We start from the raw sequence: 19,864 nt of genomic DNA, 5'->3' as shown, positions 1-19,864 counted from the left end.
ATTATTTTATATATTTATAAATATTAACTTATACCATGGTATCATACCACATATTTGATAGCTATTTACTTTTATATGATATCCAGATTATTGAACTATAAAATCTTCAGGGGAACAATATTCTGGTTATAATAACCTGCAAAATATTGGGGGTTGGGACAATCAGAATGTTTACATAAGGAAAGAATGTAAGATGGCACTAAAAATTATTGTTAATTTAAAGAAATGCAGTAAGATGTTTTGTAGATGCAAGTCAATGTCCTTATTTCTTAGGCATTCTGAAGAATTTAGAAGTAAAATCTCACTATATCTATCAGTTACTTTAAATTACTTAGAGGGCGCCTAGGTGGCTCAGTCAGTTAAGCGTCTGCCTTCTGCTCAGGTCATGATCCATCCCAGTGTCCTGGGATAGAGCCCCATGTGGGCTCCCCACTCAATGAGGATTCTGCTTCTCCCTCTGCCCCTCCCCCTGCTCATGCTCTTCCTCTCTCACTCTACGTGTTCTCTGTTAAATAAATAAATCAAATCTTAAATAAATTACTTTGCAAAAAAATTAGGTAAATTGGGCAAAATGTATTCATATATATCCAGGTGATCAAAATACATATTCATTTTTCTTTAACTAGTTCAGAATTGTTTATAATAAAAAGTCAACATTTGAGAAAAAAAATAGCCAATATACTATGTATGCTGTAAAAAAACAAACCTGAAAAAAAAAAAAAAGGAATAGTAACATAAGAGTAATTTAGTTCTTGGCCAACCAAAACAGTAACTCCACATTTTGCCAGATTTATAAGACTCTTTAAGCATTATTTAACAGTTTCTTTATGACAGGGCAAGTACAGTCATGTGGTCCACCTCCTCAACTCCTCAATGGCAAAATAAAGGAGGCAAGGAAAGAAGAATACGGACACCGTGAAATGGTGGAATATGATTGCGATCCCTATTTCCTAATGACGGGGCCTAAGACAATACAGTGCATGGATGGACAATGGACAGATTTGCCCACTTGCACTGGTAAATAGATGTTAATGTTTAAACAGAACAGTTTAAACTTTGTACTTATATATAAATATGTATATAAAAAGATTTAAAATATTTTAAAAATAACCAGATCTTTATTACATTTTCTTAGGACAAGCTAAAACATGTGACTACATACCTCACTTTGAGAATGGCTATGCCCAGTTCTCTATCCCTCCCTTTCGACATGGTGTTTCCATGAAGCTGAATTGCAGAAAAACATATACAATGATTGGGAATAATGTAATTACCTGTATTGATGGAATGTGGACTGAACTTCCTACGTGTGTTGGTAAGAATATATTTCTTACTTTTGTATTTGATTGTTTATAATTCTTTAAATCAATAGGTATATTTACACCAGCACATGCTGGTGCCCATCAGGTATTAAATAGTTGGGATGTAAGACACTGAATTGTTTGCTCCTAATTACTTAAGAAAATGAATTATTAAAGATTTTTATTGACCTATGAACACCATGCAAAATTACTGAGATACTAAGGGCTCTGTAAACCAAGAGAGTTTGGGACTTCTGCTTCAGAATAATATCAGATCACTTTTTTTTCTGGGTAGCTACTGCTGTATCCCATCTTCACCATGTGATGGACTATGCCAAACTGATTTTCCTTGGCTTTTGGATAAGCCACGTTCTTTTAAATCTCTGTGCCTTTCCTCATTTGTGTCCTTGCTCTCTTCCTGAATGTCTTTCTCCATTTTAATCACATGTAAAACTATTCACCTTCATGATTCAACTCAAAATTTACTCTGTGGAAAAAAAAATTCACTCTGTGGGTTCATTTTGCACTACTCACACTCTGACCTCAATACTCTAGGAGAACCATATAGTCTCTCCACTGTGCTGTCTGTATATTTATCACATTGTCTTGTACCTAATGGATACTTGTCTTCCCATTTAGATTGTAACGTGCCAGGCCAGCAGCGTCCGTCTGTATTGACCCAATCTTGAATTCACTGCCTAAATAATCGTTCACTTAGGTTTACATAAAGTATTAAGATTCTGTGTCAGTAACTCATTTCATAATTATTTTTGGTTGTTATTCTATAGGTTCCTCTTCCGGTGCACGGTCCACTTGGTATCAGCTTTCTTTTCCTGTCTCACATACTTGCACTCTACCTTCTGTTGGTCTAGACTTTGTCATACACAGAGGAAGTCTGTATAGGCTTTAGTTGACATTTTTAATGTCTCAAAATCCTTTCTCATATCTTTTTTCCTCAGCCTAACCCAGTAGTAGGCCCAGAGAGGTTCTAGATGAGAAGACATTGAGGTACTTTGATTCAAGTTTTGCTTAAAGCTGAAAAAATGGGGAAAAAACAAAGAGAATGTTGTAAAACATCCATGTTCCAGTATTCAGAATTTACATTTTTTATATTATTTGTTTCAAATGCTTTGTAATAGAACAAATCATTTAAATAAAAGCATTGAAGAAAAAGGGAACTATCCATTATCCTATCAACCTTCCAAGGGAAATTCCAATTGAGTAGAATTTGTATTTTCTATTCTACTTTTTAGTATGTGTATATATGTATATATATATACATATAAATATGTATATGTATGTATATGTATATAAATATACATATGTACATATGTATATAAATATGTATATATATGTAAAGTGTGTATACATATATATGTATATATATACACTAAATTAGATATATATTCTTTAAAATGTAGGATGATATTTTTGCATCTTTTCCTAAACTTAAACAAAATTATTGTCTACTTGCAAAATGTTTTTCCTTCAACATTGTAATTTTACTGTGTTATAATCTACCTTAAGAATGTACCTTGTTTTATCACTTTGTTACCCCTATTGGAAATGGAAATTATTTATTTTTGTCCTGATATAAAAGACATACTTCAGTGTTTCCTTAAGTATACATCTACAAGTGGAGTTAATGGACTCAGGCTGTGGATACTTTTGACTTTACAAGGTACTGCCAAATATGTACAGAGGTCTTACTCCTCTTTGTCACCACTTGATATTTTAATATTTTTGAATTGTTGCCAGGTCAATGGGTCAAAATCATTATCTCATATTTAATTTTGCTTTTCTGAATAATAGTAATATTGAGCATCAGTACAGGTATTTGTTGGCGGCTAGGATTTTCTCTTTTATGCAATGAGCATTTTTCTTTTATTTTGTATTTTCTTACTGATTTTAAGATTTATCTGAGTTCTGAATTGAATCTTCTCCTATTGTAAATGTTTTAAACTATTTTTGCTTTATTGTAATATTTCTACGATGTCCTTCTCATTGGAAGCTTGTGTTTAAACTCTTACCAATTTTCCTTTCTTCAATTATATGTGTTTGTGCATACCTTATTGAGGAATCCCTTATTTTTTTAGGTGCATAAAGATGTTCCTTTTTTTAAAGCATTTTGATCTTATTACTAAGATTTATGTCTTTAATATATCTGATATATTGTTATATTAGAGTGCTTTTGTTTGTCTCTATGTGGAAAACTATATCAATACTAAGAGAATTGGCTGTTCTATTTTCTACTAATACTTATTTCCCCATATACCATTACTAGTACCTTATTTATAAATATATCTATTTCTAAATTATCTATCTTGTTCCCTTGACTTGTTTGTCTATTCTTATTCTAATATGGAAAATCATTCTTATTATAACAATATCTGTTACTTATTACTAATTAGAAACATCTTGACTATTCTTAAAAATGCCAAAAACCAAGTACCTTGATAATTTTGATTCTATTTTGTTTGGGATTAGATGAAATTTATAAATTCAGTAGAATTACAATTTTATTTATTATTGACTCTTCCTCTCATGAACATAAATGCTTCAATCTCTTTACTCAGGTCTTATATCAAACATTATTTAAATTATTTCTAAATAAGTTTTTTCCCTAAGTCCTTTGGGATTCTACTGATAAAACAAATGAGATCTATTAATTTATATATTTGAAGAGTTATACTTTCTTTTAAAAAATTTTTTAAAGATTTTATTTATTTGAAAGAGAGAGAGAGAACATGAGTGGGGAGAGGGACAGAGAGAAGCAGACTCCCCCCTGGGCAGGGAGCCCGATATGGGGCTAGGTCCCAGGACCTGAGATCATGACCTGAGCCAAAGGCAGATGCTTAACTGACTGAGCCACCCAGGTGCCCCAAAGTGTTATGTTTTCTATATGCAAGGTTATAATTTAATTTTGAATATTGGTTTTGTTTCCAGCAATCTTGCTAAGTTCCCATATTAGTTCTAATGATGAATTTGGACATTTTATTTTTATAAATAATTACAGTTTAATCTCTTTTATTTTATTGCTTTAGCTCATAAACATACCTCTGCATGCTCCAGAAACAACAACCAAAATAATAGTCATGTAACCTGAGTTCCATTAAGTTCTGGGGTGTTTGGAGTCACCTTTTAGAGAAAGAGTTGGATATAGAACCTAGGAACTAGGCCTGGTCCCTGCTCTTCCTGTGCCTCTAATTCTTTTAACTTGATTCTAGATTTTCTGATTGGCTTGTCTATATGATTCTTCCACAAAAGGAGTGAAATCCATTTCAGATTTTTCTATCAGCTCACCAGCCTGTGTGCTCTGCTCTTTGACCTTGCATTCTAGCAGTCCTTGGGCTTTCAGCCATAATGCATAAGTATTTGCATGCCGCCCCCCCCCAACCATGTCCTCAGATACCATTCTCCTGTGTCCTATCTCCAGCAATTTCAATATATTAAAGCCTTTAGTTTTGAGCTTTAAAGACTAGCAAACTTTCTGCTGCTATTCTTCAAGACTCTAAAGTAGAAAACCCAGAAACACTCTCTTCCCTCATCTCCTAGACTTTTGGATTATCAACTGGCCTACCCACTTCTGGGGATGAAAACTGTAGCTGTTGCAGATACCTGGTCACTGCCCACTCATGATGACCTGCAAGGAGGGAAAGTGTTCCAGTGTTCCAGCCTTAAGAGCCTAGACTCTGTTATAAAAAGGTGTAAATTATAAATGTTCATGGTCAACAATTTTTATATAAGGGGAATACAGGCATCCAATCATTAGCATCACATAAGGAGGGTAAATTTAAAAATTGGAATTATTGGGGAAAAAACACATAAAAGGAGAGAAGTAGCAGAGCAATCTTTGTCTCATTATCCCATCCTCCTTTGACATCCTCAGGAAAAGTTCCACAATGATCTATATATTTATGGACAAAAGGGAAGAATTATGACAATAAAAACCACCTAGACAAGCAAGTGGCTTATTATAAATGCATGTTCTTAGTGTTGTCATCAGGGGATTCTTTCTTTGAGCTTACTTTGACTTATTGAGTCAGGGTCTTTACTAAGCTTCTGAAATGTGGGAGTAATTGAGCCTAAAGGGACATCCAGATTTATCTCTCCTAATACTATACTTCCCACTGCATCACCTCTTTATTATTGAAATGCTTTGAAAACATTTCACATAATTTAGTAGAAAACAATCACGTAAGAATGTCTTTTCATGGCCTTTAAAAATTAGGCTGAATGAAGTTTCATAAGGACTGTCCTCCAGTCAAAACCCTTGATCAGACCAATCCATCTTGCACTCCTATTTCCCAAAAGACTTAGGCATATTTTTCTGTCACTCTAAGATGGAACACAGATTTTTATTTCATTTTTCAATTTTCAACAGCATAGTCTGTGCAATGAAATTAAGAATAGCTTTTTGTGATATTGCTTGAAGGCATCAAATGTAATTTAATTGTACCATTAATATTTAAGATATTTTATTCGAAATAATTGCTAGTTTCTGCTCAATATTCTTATCATGTATGAATATCTTCCTTTTTAAAAAATATCTTCCTTTTTTATAGCAACTGACCAACTTAAGAGTTGCAGGAGGCCAGTGTTTTCTGCAAGAATACTGATGTATCCACATAGGAATAAATTTAATCACAGTACCAGAGTAATTTACAGATGTTTGGGGAAGCCTGGATACAAGCAAACAGTCTGCATAAATGGCCAATGGCATCCTGAACTACACTGCAAAAGTAAGTTTTGTTTTAAAGATTCTGTAGACCTTGTTACATCTTTATCAGAAAATTTCTCTAGTATGTGTTTTTAAATTAAATTATTGTAATATGTAACTTTTTAAAAGATTTTCTTTATTTGAGAGAACAAGAGAGAATATGAGGGAGGGATGGGGAAGGGTGAGAGAGAAAAGAGAAGCAGACTGCCTGCTGAGCAGGGAGCCTGATGTGGGGCTCCATCCCATTACCCCAAGATTATGACCTGAGCTCAAGGCAGGCACTCAACCAATTGAGCCACCCAGGTGCTCCAATATGTAATTTTTAAGTTGATGATGAAGTTAGAAACTACTAATAACACCATTTTCAGACAAATATTACCATTTAAAAACACTTGCCTTCTGGTAAGGATGATGGAGTAAATCCATCTTTATTACAATCTCTTGAAATCATAAAAGACAAAAACTGTAAAAATAGAACAAAAAATGAATCTTCAATGACATTAGGAAATAACTAAAACCCAAATGACATTGTGAAGGATAACTAACAGATATTATAAATTCTGGATCAAAAGTAGAAAGTAGGCTGGGAAGAAAAATGATCTGATTAAGAAATTATTTTCCTAAGATTAAGTCTCATATTCCTCAAAGGCTTATTTTCAAATAATTTGAGCAATAGAATTATAAATTACAATTATAAAGTGGGTACCATGTTAAATTAAACCAGGTATAGAGAAGATAGAGTACTTACAGAGAAATGACAATAGAGAAAATAGAGTAACTTCTCACCAACAATATAAGAAGCCAGAATAAACCAAGTAATATCCCCAAAATGCTTAGAGAAAGTAATTGGAAATCAATTGTTTTCTAGAACAAAATTATTTATTGATTACAAAATAAAGACTTTTTAAAAAAGATTTATTTATTTATTCATGAGCAAGAGAGAGAGGCAGAGACACAGGTAGAGAGAGAAGCAAGCTCCCTGCAGGGAGCCCAATGTGGGACTAGATCCCCAGACCCAGGATCAAGCCTGAGCCAAAGGCAGACACTCAACTGCTGAGCCACCCAGGCGTCCCAATAAAGACATTTTTAAACATAGGAAAGATGGAAGAGACTTTATCACTTAAAAACATGCTTTGAAAGAAATCATATAAAATATGTATCAGCAAGATGAAGTATTAATTCTTAACAAAAGAGTGTTATATCATTAGAAATTGTGGGTAAAAAGTAGAATATATTAAATTTAAATAAGCAATAATTTCAAGAAAGTGAGGTGACTAAAACAACTAAAATGTTTTTATTTTTATTAAGCCTCTTTATTCAATATATGTTTATTTTTATATAAAGAAGAAATATTGTTCTGAGAATTTCAAGAATTTTAAAGCCTTTTCTGTGCCCTTGGAATGCCTACTTAAATTTTACTTACTGTGCATTTAGTAATTCTCACAAGTTTCAAATATTAATACCTATAGATCACTTTCTATAACCACAAAGAAATAATATTTCAAAGTAATAATAATATTTATTTACCTCTCTACCCTTCATTTTGTGGAATACTTCCAAATGACTTTATGTTATAGTATTTACAATACTAAGAACAATATGATAATTGTAAGAATATATAGTAAAACCTATGAGATACAACCTATCCAAAATCTGGAGTGACATTCATAGCCTTAAAGAAATAAGTTTGGAGATATCTATCTATCTATCTATCTATCTATCTATCTATCTCCCCAAAAGTTAGGAAAAGTAATTTCCAAATATTATGAGGCAAAATAATAAAAGCAAAAGCAGATGTGAATGCAATAAAATATTTTACTTATAGCTGATCCATGAAATAATACTAATTTTGGAAAAGATTAATAAGCAGACCTGTCTAATCAATTCTACTCTAGTCAAGAAGAATAGTGGGCAGGTCCAAATAGGCATTTCTATAACAAAAAGCAGACAAAAATACAAATATAGGAAAAATAATATAAGAATACAATTTTGAAAATAAGGAAATTAAAAACATAACTGAGAAGGAAAATACCATGAAAAGGGCATTTATAGATCTTGGGGGAAACTCTTTCTGGAGATTTCCCTTATCATGTGGTAGTTGCCTTGACAAAGCTCTACCAGCCCTGGATTTTGAGTCCATTTCTCCATTGGAGTTATTTCGCTCCCCACAATTGACTTTTCAGGGTGAGCCCTTTTAAGACAACCCATATTTAGCCTTTCCCATGGGTTCAATTCTATCCCCTGAGATTTGCAAACAGAGGATATCACCAGGGCAGCCATGTCTTTAGGAGTTTTACCAGACAGACCACTTCAGTTAATCTTAAATTTTAAGTGTGAGTCAGAGACTATTCCCTGTACCATTATATCCTTGGGAAAAGCAGTTGTTTAGAAGCTGCCTACTTTCACTTGGCTTAAGTTGGAGTTTCCCCTTTTCTCTCCCATGATAAAACATATCGAGAGCACTTTTTAAAGAAACTTTCCGTATTGCCTCTTTAAAATTTATTTATTTAGCTCCTCATATTTGTAATACTAGTTAATGGTAGAGGAGTATATTTTATAATCTCTTGGCATGTGCTATAAAGGTTATCATTTTACCTTTTAATTTAATTTATTTTTTGAGAGACAGCACAAGTGGGAATGGGATGGGGATGAAGGGTGGAGGATTAGGGACAGGGAGAGAGAGAGAATCTCATGCAGACTCCATGCTGAGCATAGAGCCTGACATGGGGCTCCATTTCAGGACCCTGAGATCATGATCTGAGCTGAAATAAAGAATCGGTTACCCAACTGATAGCCGGGCACCCCTGTCATCTCACTTTAAATCTTGATATAATTGAATTTGGAAGAATAGGCAAAGGAAATAAGAATATTCTTTTAATACCCTCTATTGTATATACAAACACATATGGATCTCTAAATATCATAGTTCATGAAAAAAGCAAGTTGCCTTATGATATGCTATAGCATAGCCTTTATGAATGCTAAAAATAATTTTACAGACACTAATAATATATTAAATGTAGATTCACATGTATGTGTTTAGAGTAGAAAATAAAAATTGGAAATTACCCATATTTGGTAAGGTAGAAGAAAAAATGATGAAACTAGAATAGCAAAAGTAACTTTATTATAACTATTGAATTTAGTTTCTTTTATTAAGAAAAGGGAGAAGACAATGTTACTTATACCCTGAAAACAAGAAAAATCCAGATAAACTATAAAATTATAGTTTTTAAAAACCAGTCCATCAGAGAGCTAAGAAACAAATGAATGAAATTCCAGGCAATAATATTCTCTCCAAGGAAAAAAGAAAGTCACGTTGCTGCTTTCATCCCTCCTGGAACAGTGGGAGGATGAAAAAGCCATCAGAAACATAAAATAAGTAAAATAGCAGAGTTTTACAAGAATATTTACAAGTGGAATGAAGGCTGACATGACTCTTAAAATTTCTAACAGCCAGGAAACAAAATACATGTGTCATTCTTTTCTGAGTGCCCTGTTAACATCTAAAATTGAAATAAGGCATCCAAGATGTCTGTCTCCCCTCACCATCAACGTTGAGATGACTTCAGAATGCTCACTTCTCTTACCCTTGAGTTCTCTTTGGAGTCCTGAGTTCCCTTTCCATATAGTTCTTGGTCAGGTTCTTCATCATGACAAAATTTACACAAAAAATCTTGGAAAAAAGGCAGTGGAATTATTGTTTTATTGCTGCCTTAAAAATCTCAGAATTTTTTGTGTAAATTTCTTCAGTTCCTGACAGGCCCCTTCTCCTTTCTAGTCTACTCATGCCCTTATCGCCATTTGGGGAAAAAAATGACCAAAACAATATATCCTCCCACTCTCACTCCCCATGATGCTTTATGTTTGTCTGAGAGAGCTACTTAGGTGAATCTGGAATAAGACATACCTACCTATATGGAGAAGCAACAGCTTTAAAAACAAAAAAAAACACACCTCTGTGGTACTTCATATCATGTACATTAAAAAATATTCTATATCATTGATTTAACATTAGAAGCTAAATATGTTTGCATATTAGATAAAGCAGTACATAATGTTCCATTCCTCTGTTGCTAGCTGTCAGATTACTGATAATTTTTAATACTAAAAATGCTATAGTATTTAGAACACATTAACAGTGGTATTTAGGATACCCTAAATCTCAATATGAGCTAGATAAAAATTAAAAAATTGATTTATTGCATTAACTTGATTTTCTTAAAGGTTGTATTTGTAGATAATAAAATCATATTTCCAGAGTGAGCTAGAAAAATGAGAAGGAGGCCTCCTGAAAATTGAGAGAAGAGTTTAATAACAATTTTGGGAAGAAATGATAGGTACCTGGAAGAGATTAGGTGAGGAGAATATCAAGTGGCAAATATTTGTCACACAAATTGCCATTCTTTTTTTAAATAAATTTATTTTTTATTGGTGTTCAATTTGCCAACATACAGAATAACACCCAGTGCTCATTCCCTCAAGTGCCCCCCTCAGTGCCTGTCACCCAGTCAGCCCCACCCCCCGCCCACCTCCCCCTTCCACCACTCCTAGTTCGTTTCCCAGAGTTAGGAGTCTTTCATGTTGCCAGACTTATTCTTAAGAAAGACAATAAAGTCCTTCATTTTACAATTCAGGAATACAAGGCCCCAAGAAATCACTTGGTCAAAATCAAGACTGGAACTTCTTTCTAGGTTCTTCTGTCAGTGTTGTTTCAACTACACTCTCTATACTAGGTTGAAATTACAGACGTAATTACAGATGTTTGAGATGTTTGAGATTACAGAGGTCAACCTCCCTATTCCCCTGCACTGAGATTTCTAGGAGATGGACAGCAGGTGGTTTCTGACTCCCAAGATTGGCATCACAGAGCCTGATGCTCTTTTAAGAGTCTTGATGAAATCCAACAAGTATTCATCCTTGTGATTTTGTATTTAAATAAAAATATTTGAATATCGGGATGCCTGGGTGGCTCAGTGGTTGAATGTCTGCCTTCGGCTCAGGGCGTGATCCCAGGCCCAGGGATTGGGTCCGCATTGGGCTCCCTGAGGGGAGCCTGTTTCTCCCTCTGCCTAAGTCTCTGCTTCTCTCTCTGTCTCTTATGAATAAATAAATAAAATCTTTAAAAAATATTTGAATATCTAAACAGAAATTAATAAATGACACTACAAAATTTCTCAGCAAAGAGGAAATGAGACACTGAAGTAGGACATTTTCTACATAATAAACTGCTCATCTATTTATCGAATGTATCTAACCTTCTTTTCATGTGCTTTCCATAGCTTGTCTTCTAGCCTGTGAATCAGACTTCATTAACTGAAAATGTACAATAACAGTAATATCAAGCTCATTTTTTTTAAGATTTACTTATTTGAGAGACAGGGTGCGCACAGGTGGAAAGGACAGAGGGAAAGGGAGAGAGGGAATCCTAAGCCAACTCTATGCTGAGAGGGGAGCCTGACATGGAGCTTGATCTCATGACCTTTAGATCACGACCTAGCCCAAACTGAGGTGGATACTTAACCACTGTACCACCCAGGTGCCCCAATGTCAGGCTAATCTTTACCTCAGTAAGTTACTGAGCCAAAACAGATCTTAAAAGACCAGGCTGTTAAAGGTTGACTAGAATAATGACGCCTCTAGGACTATTATGACATATATTTCTCAAACCAATAAATAAATAGGGCAAATCGTAATAGAACATAGGATATGCATGAGTTGTCCTACCTCCCAGATACCCCTCTAGGCTTTCTCAGAAATAAATTTTGTTTAGAGGACTTGCAGTATAGAATTCTAGTATGTCTTCCTTCACTTGAAAAAATAAACAACAACCTAATATAAAATTCAGGTTTCAGATAGTATTTGTGTTTTGGCTGAATTTATACTGATCTTAGGTTCTATTTTAAAATAATTTTTGAAATATTTACTATAAATTATTGTTATATTTCAAGTGTAATTAAACCAAGAGACGTTAGCTCATTCTTCTTAGTTTTAAGAGAAAACAGTATAGCGAGAAATAATATCTATCAGTTTATTTGTAATAACTTTGAAAGGAAGTGCCATTAGACAGCAGCATTTGTCCTGGAAAAAAGTGAGCTAAAGAAGGACACAGTATGAGCCCAGGCCAGGCGGTGGGACTGTGGCTCAGATAATGATATTTTAGCATCCAAACTGACCATTTAAAATTTATCCCTTCGAACAAACCACGCAACCAAACAGAAGTTAATTCCTAATCAAACAGAGGCATTCTAATTACATCAATTGTCAGTCATTGTTATGTTTAGAAGAAAAGGCAAATCATAAAAATCTTTCACTGAGGTCAAGGTTAGGTTATTAGGGGAAGTCTTAGTCGGTTCTGTCATTACTATTGCCATTTTAATTTTTTGTTGTTGTTTTAACTTGTTTGAATCACATGTACATAACTTTTTTGAATCATATGGTCAGCTGGAAAAAAAAAACCAAATGGATTAATTTGGAAATTATACAAGAATACCAATGGAATAATGAATAGGAAATAGAAGAGAACACCAGAGAAATTTTAACCCAATGGTTATAACACAAAGGTGCTTTGCAAATCATAACTATGTTAAGATAAAGTATATTTGTTACTACAGCATCATGTGTATAAATACACATATAACACACACATGTATAGAGAGTTACTAGTTATTGGATGTTCCTTTATACTGAAATATTATCTTCCTGAGCTTTTCTCCCCCTAGCTTTTATTAATCAAATAATTTAATTCCAATATATTTCAGGAGACATGGAACAACTCTGCCCACCTCCACCTCAGATACCCAATGCTCAGAATATGCTAACCACAGTGAATTATCAGGATAAAGAAAAAGTAGCTATTCTCTGCAAAGAAAATTATCTACTTCACGGACCAAGAGATATAGTGTGTAAAAATGGACAATGGCAGTCATTACCACGCTGTATTGGTTAGTAGTTTATTTCTAAATAATATGATTTTAAAAGTGTATACTAAAGAACAGGAAAAAGAACTTCTGACTTTTTTATGCACTGTATTCTGAAGCATTAAATTGGCACCCAGTTCCATCACTTTTCAAAACTGTTTATCTATGAGTTACTTCCAACAGTGACCATAGAAGAAATATTTGAGATCTCTACTGGATAAACTTCTATAAAGTATATTTACTTGATATGCAACTTAAGATGTATAATGGGCAATTTGGAAGTATAATGGTCAATTAGGATGTAAATTTGGTAACTGCTAGTATAAAGATGATACCTAAAGTTATAGGACTGGATGGGATCATACAGAGAGTTCAAATGGCTAAATAAGAGAGAAAGTCAGAGACAGCCTTGGAGACTCTCCATTAATAGTGATATAGGAAATGAGGAGCAGCCAGGTAGGGTTGTGGAAGAAAAACTAGGGAAGTGGTTCTAGGTTCTAGGACACAATTACATTGTGTGTGTGTGTGTGTGTGTGTGTGTGTGTGTGTGTAGGGGGGTTATTCCACATCCAACAAGCAAGTCTTAGACACCTGCTGGGAGTCCTATAATTCAACTAAATTCTGACACTATCTACCCAGAGATAGCATCAAGCTTCATAGGTTAAGAACTCAGTGTTAGAAGATTACTCCTTGCACCCCTACTTCAGAGGCCAGTTACACATCTAGGTTGTCATCTGTGCCTCTGTCTATAGATTGGAGGTCCCAGAAACCCCCTCCTTGAGTTTAATCAATTTACTAAAGCAGTTCACAGAACTCAAAGAAGCATTTACATACTAGATTATGGACTTATTATAAAAGGGCTTAACTCAAGAACAGCCAGATAGAAGAGATGTATAGGAAAGGGTACAGAGCATCCATGCCCTCTCCAGCCAACACTTTCCCATATCTCCATGAATTCACTAACCCAGAAACTCTCAGAACCTTGTCCTTTTGGGGTTTTATGGAAGCTTCATTTACATAGGCGTTACTGATTAAACTTTTGTCTATTGGTGATGGATTCAAACCTCCAGCCCCTCTTCCTTCCCTATAGGTCAGGATGGCGCTGAAAAGTTCCAACCCTCTAATCACAGGGTTAGTCCTCCTGGCAACCAGCCTATCCTCAGGTTACCTATGGGTTTTCCAAAATCCATCTCATTGACATCTCATGTACTGCTGTCGTCACTTAGGAAAGCCCAAGGGTTTTAGGACCTCTGTGCCAGCAATGGGGAGAAAGACCAAATATTTATCATAAATCACATTACCAGAGCTGGTGTCCCCGAAGCCAAGGACATATTGCAAAATGTTATTCAACAGGACAACAAACATGTCAAAGTCTGCCTACAACTAGACAAGAAGGCTGATAGTTGAACAATGGATTTAGCTCCCTAGAGTAACTGGTAACTTTGCTTTGATGTATTTCAGTAGGGGGCAATACCTAATGCCAGTGTGTTCAAGAGAAAATGTGTGGTGATAACGTCAGATCAGAGAGGATAGGAAACAAGTAGGTTTGCTCTGAAGGGAATAGGGAAATAAAGTGGTAGTTAGATAGGGGGTATGAATTAAGGGAAATTTTACCTCACTCAGTTATGACATTTTCAGGATGTATGTTGATGAATGATTTGGCAGGGAAGGAGAAATTGACAATACAGACAAAGGGGACAATTCATGGAGTAGGGTCTTTGCTGAATTTAAAGGGAAGAAAATCTAATGCCCGCATGAGAGTCTGAGAAAAATGCAGGGACAGTAACTCAATGAAGCAAGAGGTAGAAGTTATTTGGGATAAGATTATTTATTTGGCCATTTCGTATCTGTATCTTTGGTGGTATATGGAAAGATAAATCAGTGCCATGGGATGTATGCCGGCCATTCTTTTTTTTTTTTAAGATTTATTTTAGAGAGACAGCGAGCAGAGGAAGGGGCAGAGGGAGAGAGAATCTTCAGCAGTCTCATGACCCTGAGATCATGACCTGAGCCGAAATCAAGAGTTGGGTGCTTAACCAACTGAGGCACCCAGGCACCCCTGTATTCCGGCTATTCTTAACATGAATTTGAAACATTTATTGACAGAGAAAGATGCCTATGGTATTATTTGAAATCAGAAAAATAAATGAAAAGCCGTATGTCAATCATTCACTTCAGTAAAGCTAAGAGTTTATGATCACGTACTGACAGGTACATGATATTTGCATAAAGTAACAGTAGTTCCAGAGAATAGAAATGGAAAGGGAGTTATTTATTTTTGCTTTATTTATTTATTTATTCATTCATTCATTCATTCATTCATTCATCTGAGAGCGTGAGAGAGAACACAAGAAGGGGGAGCAGCAGGAGGAGGGAGAGGAGAAGCAGGCTCCCAGCTGAGCGGGAAGCCTGACATGGGGCTTGATCCCGGACCATAATATCATGATCCATATAGAAGTAAATCTTACCTGTTCATCATGCTTTAAATAAAAACCATTCTTACTACTTATACTTGCATGCCCTTATAATACATATATACTGAATACTTAAGTGTATTTTACTTTAGGGTGAAAGGAAGCCCTATACTATTTTTTGGTTATCAGTTTATATTATAGAAATTATATCATGAGTTACTTGAGCTCTCAGATACCATATATGACATTGAGGATATAAGGAGATTTACTTATAGTATTTCACTTAAACCACATGTCGATTTTCTCTCAACACATAAATGTTATTTTCCAGAGTCTACACAATATTGTGGTCCCCCTCCACCTGTTAGCAATGGAGACATCACCTCATTCCCATTATCAGTATATCCTCCAGGATCAAGAGTCCAGTACCGTTGCCAGTCTTTCTATGAACTTCGGGGCTCCACAGATATAATATGCATAAATGGACAGTGGTCAGAACCACCAAAATGCATAGGTGAGTTCTTCATATTCTCCTGGAGTTTGATTTTTGATATTCATAGTGAAATTTTCATGGACAAATTTCATAGGATGTCTTTTACTTTAATTTAGTTGAAAATCTGTCTGACATTGATTCAAGACACTTGGTGAGTATTTGGTGGAGCTAGGATTCAGGCATGGCAATCTGGTGCCAAATTCATATAGTTAAGCCTGATGCTCTGGTGGCCTTTTGTATCTACAGAAGAGACAGGGAGAAAAAAAGGTCAACCTCTCTTTAACACTACAAGGACTAGTCTATCATATGTCATCAGGAAAATACTCAGCAATATATCTTACAATCTCCTGGGCTTGGATAGATCTAGGTACTGAAAGAAGTTCTTTATGGTTGCCACTGCCTAGGATGGCTCCTCAAATTTAACCTTGGGCTTATTTCAGCAACTCTGAACAATTCCTGTATCAGAGATTATGGGCTGTAGAGAACATGCTGCTTAGCAGTGCCAGGGTGTGCTATTTGCTCAGGGGAATGCTACCTCTCAGACTGCTGAATTTAAAAACGAATGAGTGGACTCTGATCATGGGGGAAAGTAACTCTGCTTTCCTACAGAAATCAAAGTTTCACAAAAGTTATGACCCAGCAATAATTTGTTTGTAGAAAAGATGCTCTAAACAAGCAATATAATAGCTAGTAAATTTGTGCTCTCATTGATAAGTAGTTACCTTCAAGTATAAGGTATATTCTAAGTGAATACTTAAAGAGATGATTGGTTTTTACACATATTGTCCTCTTCAGCCCACTTTCTGAACTATATATCTGAATATATGGTAATAAACTTATTTTTACTATAACATTAGTAAGATGTTAATACATTTATGTACACTTTTTGGAAACAATGTAAAAAGAATCTTGAGTTGGGAAAGGAGGGTAAATAACATTGACCATAATAGAACATTTTAATTTAATCCTGTTTGGTATGTGATTTTTAGGCATGTAAAGCAGAGTTATTAAGAGCACAGGCTCTGAAGTCAAACTGCCAAGGTCCATATTCTGGCTCAGAATATCCACTAAATTATATGACCTTGAAAAAATTACTCAATCTCTCTGAACCCCCATCTGTGCTTAGTTAGCCCAGGGAAATGATGCATGGTGTTGAGAGAAGATGCGTACAAGTACTAAGAACAGTACTTGGAAAACACAATAAATATTAGCTTTCAATATTCTTTAAGAAATTTCAGTATTCTTGGAAAGGAAAAGTTATATTATTAATAATTTATTTTTATTATTTCTTTTTTCAGATGCATGTATAATATATGAAGGTAACATGAACAAAAATAACATACAGTTAAGAGGAAAAAACATCAGAAACCTTTATGTGAAAACGGGGGATTTTGTTGAATTTGACTGTAAACAGCCATATAAAGCAAAGACATCAATGCAGTCATTTCGGGCACTCTGTCAGGAAGGGAAAATCGAATATCCCATGTGTGGATGAAATGAGCATAGTTTCCCTGAATATAATTTTAAAAGTAACCCTACATGTATAAGTATGCATTATGTAATCAATTCTATAGTTTATTTTCTTTATTCTTTCAAGTGTTGTTTACCTCAGTTTTATTTTGAACTCTGGATTTACAGAGGTTCACAAGTTTATGAGCTGAGAGCAGGGCTTTACTTATTAGGTGGATCACATTACACCTGGGCAAATCAAAGTACTGGGTTTCCTATACATATAGTACCCACGGAAAGTGAGCCTGTACCTCAATTCAGTACTTAATTCCATCTAACCTCTTCCAATTGTCTAAAATTTATAAGATAATTTTAAGGCTTTCTAAGTCAACTTTACTTCCTCTTAAATAAAGTTGTTATGGCAATATCTATCACATCATAAAAATACAAAAACTATCACCTCTTATGCTTGTAGCAAGCATTAATATTAATAAGTCCTCTAGTATGAGCCTAATTATTCATCAAATACTAAATAATCCTTAAAGGCACAAATACACCATCTTCCAGAAATGAATAGAAGACTAAAATATTTATAAATCCTAGTGCAGAACTTCTAATATAGTCAAGAGGTGGTATAAACAAAGATAACTATAATTATAAATAAAAATTATGAGGTTACAATATTTACAATTATGAGGATTATCGAGATATGTATAAATAAAGAAGATTGAGGGGAAACACAAAGTATAACTGTAATAATTTATGTGGTTTGAGGTTAATAGGTTTAAGAAATTAGAATACTTATAAATTTTTATATTTCCTATATTTTATAACTTCTCATTTTGAATTATATTACTTTTACAGTTAGATAAGAGTTATCAAGAACTGTGATTAGACACCAAGAAAGTAGAAGATGAGAATGTAAAGACCCTGTAAGGTCATGAGACTTATTTCAGGCAAAAACTCCATTATTTTTTGATGTACCATAGTTCAGGGAAATACTGAACAGGAACTTTTAGAAATATGCTCTGTGTGTTCCTGTATTTTAGCCAGCATTTCATAGTTTTAAAAAAAACACAGAAAAGACCTGCTGGCCAAAAAATATTTTAAGTATTTATGAAAATGCTGACAACAAATGCAAGTAAAAATTAAGGCTGGTGGATATAGCAATAGAATCTGCAATATGACATTAAAACATAAGCAAGTAAGAAAAAATAGATAAATTGGACTTCATCAAGATTAAAAACTTTTCTGCTTCAAATGACATGAATAAGAAAATGAAAGCACGGCAGATATAATGGAAGAAAATAGTTGCAAATTATGTATCCGAAAAGGGACTCATATCTAGAATTAAAGAACTCTTACAACTCAAAATAGAAAGATAACCCAATTTTAAAATGAGCAAAATATGTAAACAGACATTTCTGCAAAAAAAAAAAAAAGATGTATGAATGGCTAATAAGCATATGAAAAGATAGTTAACATCTTGAATCATTAAGCAAAAGCAATTAAAAATCAACATGAGATACTACATCCCACCCACTAGGATGGCTACAATCAGTCAGATAGTAACAAGTATTGTTAAGAATATGGACAAATTGGAACCCATATACACTGCTGATGGGACTGTAAAGGGGCACACCCAATTTGGAAAACAATCTGGAAGTTCTTTGAAAGGTTAAACATAGAGTTATCATAGACTCAGTAATCTACTCCTAGATATATACACCAAAAGAAATAAAAACATATGTTCATGCAAGCATTGTACATGAATGCTCATAGCATAATTATTATAACAACCAAAAGTAGAAACAACCCAGATGCTTATCAACATACCCAAAACATAGATCTTATATATAATATTATTTGGTTACAACAAAGGAATAAAATACTACTACATGCCACAACATGGATGAACCTCAGAAACTTTATGTTAAGTGAGAAAAGCCAGTCAAAAAAGATTACATATTATGTGATCCTATTTATTGGATATGTTCAGAATAGACAAATATATAGGGACAGAAGGTAGATTTAGTGGATGCTTAGGGCTGAAGTAGGGAGGCAGAGGCTGGTAGCTAACAGTGATAAATGTCCTCAAATTGATTGTGGTGATAATTGTAGAACTCTGTGATTTTACCAAAAAATATTACATGCACAATACATTTTAAACAAGTGAATTTTATGATGATGTGTGAATTATATCTCAATAAAGTGATAACCAAAAAATGGTGGCAACATTTTAAAATCATGACAAACACTGGGAATTAAAAAAATAAAATTAAAAATTAAGATACTATCAGAATTTGTAATGAACTTATACGAACTCAAAGATTGATAAAGGTTGCTCCTAGCTCACACCGGCTACCTACTGACCTCTTGGTCAGGAGGAAGGCAAGTAGAAATTTCATTTCTCCTCCTCAATTCTGAGGGGGAAATTTTGAAAGTGAAATGTTATTTAAAATACATATAAAATGTTTTATTTAGAGAATAGGAAACAGTATTTTATTTAAAGATTTGAGAGAGAGACCACCCACAGGGGGAGGGGTAGAGGAAGAGAGAGAATCTCA

At 34.3% G+C, this 19,864-nt stretch overlaps 1 protein-coding gene across 1 annotated transcript in view; it reads left to right on the top strand.

Moving 5' to 3' along the window:
- CFHR5 (complement factor H related 5) overlaps positions 1-19,474 on the top strand; it is a 30,474-nt gene extending 11,000 nt beyond the window's left edge. The window contains exons 5-10 of the mRNA XM_038541986.1: positions 835-1,017; positions 1,136-1,315; positions 5,867-6,043; positions 12,783-12,965; positions 15,687-15,869; positions 17,147-19,474. Coding sequence (XP_038397914.1) covers positions 835-1,017; positions 1,136-1,315; positions 5,867-6,043; positions 12,783-12,965; positions 15,687-15,869; positions 17,147-17,343 — 1,103 coding nt within the window. The 3' untranslated portion in view covers positions 17,344-19,474. The remainder of the gene's footprint in view (positions 1-834; positions 1,018-1,135; positions 1,316-5,866; positions 6,044-12,782; positions 12,966-15,686; positions 15,870-17,146) is intronic.
- The last annotated feature ends 390 nt before the right edge of the window (positions 19,475-19,864 follow it).

Source organism: Canis lupus, chromosome 7 (assembly GCF_011100685.1).
Source record: "Canis lupus familiaris isolate Mischka breed German Shepherd chromosome 7, alternate assembly UU_Cfam_GSD_1.0, whole genome shotgun sequence".
NCBI lineage: Eukaryota > Metazoa > Chordata > Mammalia > Carnivora > Canidae > Canis > Canis lupus.
Note: the sequence above shows the minus strand (reverse complement) of the source record. Positions and strands in the feature narration are given on the sequence as shown.